General features: G+C 54.1%; 2 protein-coding genes across 2 annotated transcripts; one reads left to right on the top strand and one right to left on the bottom strand.

Moving 5' to 3' along the window:
- Positions 1–4517: 4517 nt before the first annotated feature.
- Positions 4518–6291, top strand: CGCS363_v011441 (putative transporter; the record flags this gene model as incomplete). The annotated part of the gene is made up of 6 exons (XM_036643290.1): positions 4518–4996; positions 5054–5238; positions 5302–5477; positions 5545–5646; positions 5702–5808; positions 5862–6291. 6 exons carry the CDS (start codon positions 4518–4520, stop codon positions 6289–6291), a joined length of 1479 nt encoding a protein of 492 aa, XP_036492186.1.
- Positions 6292–7982: 1691 nt separating this feature from the next.
- ywtG-0 (putative metabolite transport protein YwtG) lies at positions 7983–10439 on the bottom strand (the record flags this gene model as incomplete). The annotated part of the gene is made up of 8 exons (XM_036643289.1): positions 7983–8582; positions 8631–8772; positions 9021–9040; positions 9095–9337; positions 9391–9518; positions 9570–9709; positions 9763–9898; positions 9953–10439. The coding sequence occupies 8 exons, from the start codon at positions 10437–10439 to the stop codon at positions 7983–7985; spliced, it is 1896 nt and encodes a 631-aa protein (XP_036492185.1).
- Positions 10440–11511: the final 1072 nt, after the last annotated feature.

Raw genomic sequence — 11511 nt, 5'->3', positions numbered from 1 at the left:
GCGAGCACCAGACGAGCCTGCAATCTCGCTGTTAATGAATAAGAAGTGGGAGGGAACCGAAGAGGGCTGCAGCAACAGCGAGACTGGAGAGTGTTCAGAAGACTGGGGGAGGGGAGATGGCGTCCTGTTGCCAAGAATCGCCAAGCCATTTCATGTTGTTGAGTTTGGAGAGTCGACGTTGGTTCGCAGATTCGGTCTGGAAGTCTGGAAGCCTTTGGCCTAAAAAGGGGGCTGACCCATGCTGTCCCCGGTTACCCCATGAGCCCCCCGGTCGGGACAGACGCGTCCCTGTGGATATCCTGGTCTCGTGCAGGGCAGGGAATCACATCCATGGTCGAGGTCGGGTTGGATGCAGATATGGTATTTTGTCACCTGTATCCGTACGTACAGGGCACCAGATGCAGGAGCGAACGAGAGAGTGAGGGCTCTCCGTCAGCGTCGTATCAATCACTTTCTGATCTGTGTTTCGTCAGCAACCAAGCGACCGGCCAGATCCTCAGCCAGTCAACGCTGGCGCCGTCAGCAAAGCAGCCTGAAAAGATGCCGATGGTGAAATCGAGGCGTTTTCATATTGGCAATTGGAGCCCCGAATAATGCTTGCTGGACCGGTTTGCTGCCTCGAGGAAGGAAGGAGCCATCCATCAGCAATTCAGCTGTCGCTCCTTCCATAATCTCAGTTGCTGAGGGTTTGACTGGACGAACCGGTCCCACTGGGTTGGAGCGATGTGGATCCGAACTTCGCAACACTGGCCATTCAGAGCTCATGGTTATCTCAGTCAGCGCTTTCGACAAATGGAGCTCCTCCAAAAATGAGGGCGGGTGGGCGTTCTCGACCCAACGTGCCTAAACTTAAACCTAATCTGGCGGGGCAGCACCAGTCAAAATCTTGGGGTAACGATACGTACCGCCGTACCTATGTATCTTATCTTACCTACCTACCTAGGTACCGTCGTACACCATCCACCTCTCTCACGTCTGTGAGCTTCAGGTCAGTTCGTGCTTCCGTCGCCATTCTCAGTTACACCACGGGCAGTTGGTCCTGTCACCAGCAAGTGTGGCGGACGCTAGGGCCGAGGGAGCCTCTCTCTGACTCGGCTACCTAGCATGCAGCATTGAGAGTGTATGTGTTTACCTTAACCTGATTTACGTTTCTTCTCCCGAATCCGCTGCGACAGCCAGCTGAAGCGCCTTCATCAGCCACGTTTCCCTGACCCAAGCTCCCCTGTTCGTATCCAATGTCGTTCTTGTCTTACCGCTGATCAGTCAGCTACAACAACGCGGTACATACTAATTAAGGTGCCTACAGTAGGAAACGAGTCCAAACCAGCATCGGGCAACGGCCCCTCCCCCATCTTTTCCAGCTCCAGACCTCCACTGGCCCCGAATCCCCAGGAAAAGGGACCTTAGGTTTCCAAAGCAGCCCGCGAAATGCGGGCGTACCCCGTGTCCTGTCAAAACATGTGCCTGCTTTGCCTGCGCAACAGTTGGCGGGGAACGGTGGCGGAGCAGGCTAGTCTGTGCCAAGCTGTCGGAAACTCGGTCGTGCTGCCTGATTTGGCTCGATTCGTCCGGGGTCCTGCCAGCCAAGACTTTTAGACGACATCAACGACCACGTCCTCATCCTGTCCTCATCTTTTCCCCTCCATGTCCACGACATCTTCCACCGCCTTACCTCGCAGCCATCCTTCTCTCCCATCGCCGCCTACATCCCGTCCCGTCTGCGCCCAGAAACGTGCCTCATGTCTCTCCCGCCTTGACTGCATTCACCAGCTTCATTCCTCGTGGCGTCTCCCCTCCCCTCGCTACAAGCCTGTTCCCTTACCCGCCCATCTCCCTGCCATCGTGCGCCCCCAAATCTCTTGTCCATGTATCACCAAGTGTTGATGGCTTTCTGATTGAGGATCAATATTCCATTCGACCGGCGCTAATTCTCTCCAGCACTCCGGTACACGTGGCTGTAGGTTCAGCCAAGAGCTGTCTGGCATGCCTCTCATCGCGACGGAATACTACCCGTCGTCTGTGTGACTCTTGGTGTCTTGGTGGCTGCCAGCACGAGAGGGAACGTCTTTGTCGTCTCGGTGGAAAGGCACCATGGCATAGACCCTCTTGGCTGCGGCATCCCGTGCTCTGGGATCAGGAACCGTTGCTCGAAGCTTGAGCTTAGAAGCATCCCCAATATCCGGATACCGAGACTCTATGCCGTCACACACCCACATATGGCGAAGGCATTGTCATCGCAGAGAACATCGCGATGGATGGAGCTGTAAAGGCCAAGCTAGGTGGCACTGCAGCCTTGGCTCGCGGAGCGGAGAGTTCGGATGCTCGCGTCTCTCGTAGCACCGTCCAGGCCCATGTCTCTCGCGCATGCCTGCGTTGTCTTGCATTCAACATACCTGGAGCTTACGATGTCTCAACCAGCATTATGGTTCGCGAAATACTGCTTTCCTGGCTATGGCGAATTTGAGGAGCCCACAGGCCAATGTTACCCTCCGGGCTGGATAGCCGCATTCCGAAGGCCTGTGAAGTCCTTCTGTCGTTTGTGGAAAATCCGGTTGCATATACGGTACCATAGATGCAGAACCGCGCTCATGGCCAAAGGAAGGAACAGTCCGATAATATCATGGGGGTTGGGTAGCACGCCAGCTGCTTGGGCCCTGACATATGCTCTGTGGAGCATGGGATGGGATGGGATGTGGGCAAGGGAGAAGGGTTCTGCTTGTGTTCGTTGAAAACGCTTTGGCCAGCACTACTTCTTGTGAAGGAGACTAGCGACAATCTTGCCCCAAAACCTCATTTAAAAAAAAACGAGAGTCCTCGAGGTCCATATCCACTCACCCGAGCTGGAGGCATGGTTGGGGTTGGGAGATCCCAGCTTGGCCTTCTTGGCGGCTGCACTTTCACGGGGTAAAGAGGTTGAGGCCAGGCGGAAGAAATCAGATTGGTATGCGGGGGAAAGATTGGATGCGGAGCATGCCCCCATAGATTGTTTGGGGAAGCTGGGACTGCCAACCCAGGGACTTTGGCGGGACACTGACTGAGTGGATGAACGGGGCAGACAGACATGGGATGGGTGGCAACGATGCGGCCGTTGGCTTGCTTTGGATGTGGATGTGTGACTCTTCTTCCATGATTACACTATTCGTACCCCAGAGAGACCTGAAGCCCTCATCAACTCCGCACCAGACTATGTATGTGTGACACAGCTGAAGGCGCTATTCTGGCTGATGGATCGTGAACAAACGGTCGTGTCCGCCGGTGATTGTCCAGATATCTTGGGAAAATCTATGATTATCTTGAACGCACGCTACTGCTGCGCGCCCACCGCATGCTTCGGTGGTCATCAACGTCGTCGCGCCGTATCTTGCGCACAGGTCGTGGTAAGACAGTGGAGGGTCACGTACAGCAAGTACCTAGCTAAGGTAGGGATACATGGCCTCGACGGCGGGACTGTCTCAGCTGCAGTAAGGCGAGATAGGCGTGGCGTGCGGGTGGTGTGCGGCGCCGGGCAGCCTATGACTGGCCCGGACGCGGCCGCTCAAGAGCCAAAACGGGATAAGCTGACAGGATCCGAATCCTGAGAAGCGGCAGAGTAGCAACGCTCTAGCTCGCAGTCTCGGGGATGAGGTAGCGAAGGGTGCATGTACATACGTGCAAAGGTACCACGCCTTACAGACTGACCGCAGAAATGACCAGGCCTCGCGCTGCTTCACATACAGACACAGAGAAGGGACAGACAGACCCTGGTCAGGTACCTAGGTAGGAAGAAGGTAGGGGTTGCTTGTAACCAGCCCGGCGAGACATCCGGACCTTTTTTTGCTATTCTCTTTACTTTTTTGCTTTCCCACAACCATGAATTTTGAACAGTTTGCCAAGACATTAGACAATATGGATATATGGATGGGGTTGGTGCCATCGGATTCATTTAAAGAGGAGAGCTTCGTCCGGGGTCCTATCTTGCTCTCACGGTTCTCTCCTGCCTTTCTTCTTCTTTTCTCATGCTCGATCTGCGCCGCTCTTGCATCTGCACCTGCTTTCGCATCTGCTCTTGTAACTGATCGCCCTGTTCGTCTCTCTCGCGATCAAGGTCAAGTGAGACAGAAGGAAGACGACAAGTCTCGGGCTTCATCCTTTCCCCTCCGCCATCCCTAGGCCGAGCCGCCCTTCTCAACAATACCAACGCCTCGTCTCATTTGGTCAGATTGCCAATATTGTGAGACGAAAGCTTGCGTCGCTCTAGAGCCCCGGATAACTGCAGCGGTCCTACTCAGCTGCATTCTCATCACCTGAAGAGGCGCTCATTTTGATTGGCTTCCGAACTTCACCTGGCTCTCTTTTCCGAGACACCCAGCAACTTTTCGTGTGAGCTGTCTCACGCTTCGTCAAAGCACTTACACGCACTCGAATCCTTCCCGCGTCAAGTGTCGGCCACTTATCTTCCGGCGCTCCCCCGATATTCTGACGTCTCGCTCGTCGCAACCTCATTTTTCAAAACGTTGCGCCTCTGAATAACCCTCAAAATGTCGTCAACTTCTGAGAAAGACATCAAAACCCAGGGCGTCATCGACCCCTCGATCGAGGTCGAATATGTCAGCGATCCCGAGAGGAGCGGCTTTGACCAAGCCGCTACCAAGAGGCTGTTGCGCAAGATGGACTGGGCTCTCATCCCCTTCCTCGCTCTGTTGTATTTACTGTCTTTCCTGGACCGTACCAACATCGGAAACGCTCGTCTTGCCGGAATTGAGACCGACTTGGGCATGAAGGGTCTCGACTACAATGTTGCACTCTCCGTCTTCTTCCCCTGGTACGTGGCCGCTGAGATCCCCTCCAACTTGGCCATGAAGCGTTTCCGCCCCTCCATCTGGATTCCCTCCATCATGATTGCCTGGGGTATCTGCTGCACCCTGATGGGTCTCGTTCACAACTACGCTGGTCTCCTGGCTGCGCGCATGGCTCTCGGTCTTGCTGAGGGCGGTCTGTTTCCCGGCATTACTTACTAGTAAGTGTGAATACATTCCAGAATCCCCAAAAATTCATCTGACGAACCGATTTCCAGCATCACAATGTGGTACCGTCGTCACGAGTGCGGTTTCCGTATGGCCATTTTCTTCTCCGCTGCTACCGCGGCCGGCGCCTTCGGAGGTCTTCTCGCTCGCGGCATCGTCGAAATGAAAGGCGTCGGCGGCAAGCCTGGCTGGGCCTGGATTTTCATTCTCGAGGGTATCATCACTCTCGCTGTTGGTAAGCACACTGGTTCTTTCTTCCCTTGGTTGCTCCAAGACTAACGAGGTTGCTCTTTCTCAGCCGTTGCTGCATTCTTCATCATGAACGACTACCCCGCTACCGCGAAGTTCCTCACCACCGCCGAGAAGGAGGAAGTCACCCGCCGCCTCGAACAGGACCGTTCCGCTCTAGCCGACGAGTTTGACATGGCTTACTTCTGGGATGCGCTCAAGGACTGGAAGATCTGGGTTCACATGGTGAGTAACAGTTGGCGCAGAAGCTTCAATCCGTCTGGATCGCATCGCTAACCTATGGTCTCACCAGCTTATCACCATCGGAATTTATACTCCCTTGTACTCCTACTCTCTCTTCCTCCCGACTATTGTTCAGGGTCTGGGTTACACCAACAACACTGCTCAGCTCATGGTAAATCAAGCCCTTCAGAAACTCCGTTCCGTTGACTCATACTTACCATTTGTAGACCGTCCCTCCTTACGTCGTGGCGTGCGTCTGCTGTATCAGCGGAGGCTGGTTGGCTGATCGTCACCGACAGAGAGGTATCTACATGATCTTCTTCTGCGCTATTGGGTAAGTTACGCCTCGGTCCCCTGATATCACACACCAAATCCTAACGCTGTCAGCATCATCGGCTTCATCATGCTTCTCGCATCTCAGAGCAACGGTGTCAAATACGCCGGTTGCTTCTTTGCTGCCTCTGGCATTTACCCCAACGTGCCTCAGGGTGTTGCCTGGAACGGCAACAACATTGGCGGCTCTGTCAAGCGAGGTGTCGGTATTGCCATGCACGTTGGCTTCGGCAACCTCGGCGGTGCCATCGCCGGTTTCCTGTACCAGGCCAAGGACAAGCCTCACTACTACCCGGGACACGGCACCCTCCTCTCGACCATGACGATGTCCATGATTCTCTCCACGTTCATGACTATCTACCTGCGCCGCGAGAACGCCCGCCGAGACCGCGAGTACAAGGACCCGAGTCAGTACACCGCTGAGGAGAAGGCTGCCGAGCGGACCAAGGGTGACAACGCCACCTTCTTCCGTTACACCGTTTGAGAGGACCGTGTTTGTTGTTTCGATTTAGCGAGTATTTGCTTTGCAAGTTGGTTGGATTCTCATCTACTCTTACATGGAGTTGTGAACGATGCGACGGCAGCCTACGTGTGAGAGAAGGAAGGGTCATGAGTGAAAATGAAAGACAAACCGGTACCCTCAGTGGCTATAGAATTGCATCACAGGAGATAGAGGAATATCCATGCCGAATGAGTTCTTAATGAACATGAGTTCTTACTTGTATCGACCTGTTCTGAAGTTAATCTTCGTCTCCATCCACCGGGCGTTCTACATTCACTCATGCCATTAGACAAGTCTCCGTCAAACTCTATAGCGAGCGGAGGTTTAACCACTAAGTTGCCATGAAATGCCTTGTGAATACAACCCGAAGACAAGTTCTTCCTTTCCAGCAGCAGCCTCTGTCAACACCGCTGTCTCTTGCTGTCGCAGAACCATCAGAAGCCTCCTTATCAGACAGATAGATGTCCTAGTGCGGTGAGGATGGGACTGTCTTGGCCCACTTGGCCTTCTCCATCTCTTTCTAGCCATCGAGGCATGCTAGTCACATGAAGTTAATACAACCCGCGCCAGTGGCTGAGCCACAGCCCCTACCCGATGACGCCTTGCAAAACAGAGCTTGGCCCCATTTGCTAGTGTCCTCGACGGCGCCGTGCCTGTGAGTTATGCTTAACTCTTGGCATCTAACATCCGTTCCCCCGAAACGTGGGGTTGACGGGGGCAGGTGGGGTGCGGTAGCTTCGACACAGGCACTAATTTCGGCCGCTTGGCGCCGGCGGAAGGGGAGGCCAATTCCGTGGACCTGGGGCCGGCCGACTTTGGTTTCGGCTGGCTCTTGACAGGTGTCACGCATACGTGTGTGCGTAAGGCAGTGTGCTGGATCTTGCTGCCCACGCGCGGAGTCCGGTGGATCGTGCAGTGGTTCTTCTTTGACAGGCCTCAGTGTTTTGCGGGGTGAGCAGGGTGTTTCCTTGTCTCTGGCTGGGGGTGGAGGAGGATGGGTGCAGAGGGATCTGATCTGGGCCGTGTGGTTTTTGATGGCTGGCTCCGGATCCAGGGACTCGGTACTTTGTCGTATGATGATTGCGGTTCGGGCGGTGTCACCGACGTCATTTCATCTACCTCGCCTTGAGACCCAGGGGCTACACCATCCCCCTGTTTGTGTCATAGTCCATTATTTGGCCATTTCCGTCGTCATTATCGCGTTTGTTATCTCGATTTAAGGAATCCAAATGTGACTAACATAATATGCCTCTAATAATAGACGCTGTTCCATTACAAAGATGTGGGCAATAACATCAGGTTCACCAGCGAGCTGGTCTCTGCCGCAGGGTGGAAGCTTCTCTGGATAATTGATCAAACTCACTACGTGGGCGAGAGAATCAGATATTGCTAGATCGATTGGTGGAAGACAAGATGCCTTAGGCGTAGAAGACGACCAGCAATATGAAGTATTTTTAAGGCACGATTATCCCTTGACCATTATTCGATTATCTGTCATAAGATTTCCCCGATGAAAAGAAAGCAAGAAGTCTTCAACAGAACAACCAATTAACCTAGTGGTTAATTCTATCGTGGTATTCAAACATAAGTTTTCCATCCATCCTTATTTTGAAAAGCTAGAAAATTACACAATGTGATAGACAATTATCTATACAATGTCAACTGAGAGCCTTTCACTTCTCGCTGTTCGTCCCTGAGATCAAGCCACTCTCGCTGTGCTGAACAGTGGCCTTCGGTTGCACGTCATGGTGCTCGTGATGATCGTCAACCTCGTAAAGCGCGGGGAAAGGTGACACATCCCGTCGTAACAAGTACTTGTTCACGTACCAAGGCATCTTGGAAGTGTAGTACTTGGCATGGTCCCTGTTGCGCACCGAGAAGACGCTATCGAGCTCCTCCAGCGTCAGGTTCTTCGTCTCGGGGAGGAAGAAGTACGCCACGACAAAGCCAAAGAGGTTCCAGCAGGCGTACCACAGGAACGCGCCCGTCGGGGTGAAAGCCTCTGACATGGACGGCCAGGAGAAGCTGATGATGAAGTTGAAGCCCCAGGTCACGGCCGTGGCGCTGCTCATGCCGATGTCGCGGATGTGCAGCGGGAAAGCCTCGGCGCAGTACGTGAACGGGACCGGCCCGGCTCCGGGGGAGTACACTGCGGCGAAGATGTAGATTCCGGTCGCGATGCAGGCGAGTCTTGCGGTTCCTTCGGGGATGTAGAAGCTGAAGCCGGTGAAGATGAGGGAGAGAGACATTAAGGGGAAGGTGACCAGCAGGAGCTGCGTGAACGTCAGCAACACGTCTGTCAGCTCTAAGAATGAACTTACGTTTCTTCTCCCGAATGTGTCGATGGTATAGAATGCTGGGAGGGCGAAGAGCCAGTTGATGAGGCCCATGCCCATGCTGGTGAGCAACGCCTCAGACCTGGTGAAGCCTCCCTCCTGGAAGATGGCCGTGCTGTAGTACATCCTGTAGGTGTGTTAGCCTCTTGATCTGTGACTTCGTTCAATCAACTCATGTGCTCAGGCAATTAGACTGCTGTTCCCAGCGAATATTCCCCGGGAGAGGGGGGAGTTCCTCGGACCAGAGCTCCGCCACCGGCCCCATTACCGGTACCGGGTGGGTCACGTTATCGGCCTCATCAGCTTTTGAGCCCCGGCTCCATATTCTGAGAAAAAAAAGAAACGAAAATACGAAAAGGGTAGGAAAGTACTAACACAACATTGATTCCACAAAACTATGAAATGATTCGTTAGCATGAAGACTTTGGCAGTGCCGATCCATCACATACCTGCTGCATGAACATGACAAAGTAGGAAAACGTCGCAGCGCGTCTGTTTCTCCGGACGGTGAAGAACTCCTTCCAGTTGCGGCCGCTACGGGCCTGAGTCTCGACTTCCAGGAGTTTGTGCGCGTAGTACATGTCACGAGTTGCCTGGATGACGTGCTTGCGCAACCGGCGTACCGATGTGAAGGCCTTGGCGTACTTGCCCTTCTCCATGTACCAGCGCGGGCTCTCAGGGCAGAAATAAACCTATTGATGGAGGGTCAGAAAGGGCAGGGTTATGTAAGGAGAGGTGGACATACCTGACACATAACAATCAATGGAGGAAGAGATGTGCTTCCAAGCATCCAACGCCACTGCGTGTTTTCTCCGAGAAACTCGAGGTCTTGAAACGCGACTGAGACGATCAATCCGAGGGCAATCCCGAAAGCTTCGACGTGTTAGTCAACTCCCGTTTTCGAGGTCGCGGTGATATCTATACCTGTCCACATCTGCCACATCATGGTCAACGCCCCGCGGATGGTTTTCGGTGTACTTTCAGCGCTGTACACAGGGGTCGTGCTGCTTTTTGCGCCAACGGCAAGACCAAGACCAAGGCGAGCGATGAATAGATTGTACCATCTGTCACTTATGTCAATGGAAAGCGACGCTTCCGAAAAAGGAAGGGCACTCACGTATCGGCGACAGCCATCCAGAATCCTGTTGCGACGGAAAAAAAGCATGAGATGAAAATGGTTCCGCGTCGGCCAACCCAGTTGTTGAGATAAGGACTTGTCCAACACCCGAAGAGAGCACTGCAAAGGTATGGGGCTACGTGGATTGTCAGAACATGTACTACGCAGCATGGTTCGGGTGGAAACATACCGCCGTTAATCAGTCCCCGCATCAATGGGTCATCAATGCCGAAAGTCTCGTAGTAAAACTCCTGGGCTCCGTTGACTGCCGTCTGGTCCATACCCTGCACGATGGCCGATCCAGCGCACAGGGAGCAGAGGAAGTACAGCATAAACGGCTGATCCCAACGGTGGTTGATCTCCCTCCGGAGCACCACCTTTTCTTCCTCATTGAGAGCCGTGATAGTCTCGAATCCATCGGGGCGGTTGCTGGCCTGGGCAACAAGAGCGCCCTTTCGGAATTCTTCCCTATATTCGGTCAAGCCGTACTTGTCGGTGAAAGTGTCGACATCTTGGATGAGCTCGTCGTGGCTCAACCCGACCAAAGGGTTCCGGAGTAGGGCTGCGGTGGAAGCTCGCGCGGCTTTGTCTGGAGGGCTATCGCTTCCCGACGTGCGAGTGCCGGTATGGAAGTCATCCGCCGGAGGAGACTCCGTGTCTACCTTGGAGGGAGGCATTGCGACAGATCAGAGGACTGTGTACCAAGCAATGTTGCAGAGATGCAAGTCTGTTTGGTGGGTCAAGTCTGGGGAATCAACAATGATCATTGAGGAGCAGAAAAGAGGGGAGTATGGGGAAGAGGAGGGATGGAAGGTGTTTATAGACATTCAACCCCATGGGCATTACCCTCCTCATGGTATCGACAAGACGTTGCATGTGGGCCCCCGGTGCTCCAAGATGGAGGGGTCTTTCTTGGTCCATGATGGCATACACAGCCGGGCACCAATCTCTGCGTTCAACGAGGATGGAGGAGTGGAACGTCCAAGACTGCAGTCTGGGGAGTCGGCGGTCAAGTCGAGGCTGCATACTGGGCCATCTGACCACCGCTTGGTCGAATATGTGCGGGAGTCCTGTCCAAGCCAAGGAGTGTTTAGTGGAGCAAGGTGTTGCCTCCTGCACATCGACGACCTCGACGGCGGTAACACCGTGTAACATCTCGTGCTGGATGACCACCAGGAAGGGAAATGTGGTGGGTCTTTCGCCCATTCAGAGAGACGGTAAGTGAAGTTGCACCCGGCATATTCTACACGCGTTGCTACATTTCCTGCATCTCAAAGTCGAGATGACGTCGTCCAGCATTTGGTATTTCAAACTCTCGATATTGTGCAGCCCCGTTGCCATGGAGGTTCACTTGCAAACTGTCCACGAATACACTCGGGTCTTGAGCGGCTCCAACAGTAAAGCTTTCTACTACAGGCACGATATAAGTGACCACGGCGAACATTAACCGCAACAGCCAGACCAGATGCTGGCCAGCCGCGTCGAAGTCCAGACGTCGACAGTGTCTCACGGCCGGTCAGCCTCCAAGACGGCCGCCAAGGCGACGTTGGTGGCAGTCGGGTGATGATCAGCGGCACCGCCAAGCGGACGTCGTGCTCGGCGGCGGGGCCTCCGACTTTGAGGACGCAGTAAGCGGCCGTACGAGAGGTAGAAAATCGGTAGACCCCCTGGACACGGTCTCGGCGCGCGGCGCGGCACTCGTCACACCCGCGGGATTAAACCACCAGGAGCCGGACATTGTCCCCTGCT

The sequence above is a fragment of the Colletotrichum siamense genome (assembly GCF_013390195.1).
Source record: "Colletotrichum siamense strain Cg363 chromosome Unknown KSG_Cg363_contig07, whole genome shotgun sequence".
Lineage (NCBI taxonomy): Eukaryota > Fungi > Ascomycota > Sordariomycetes > Glomerellales > Glomerellaceae > Colletotrichum > Colletotrichum siamense.
The sequence above is the reverse complement of the archived record's forward strand: the minus strand, read 5'-3'. Positions and strand labels throughout refer to the sequence as shown.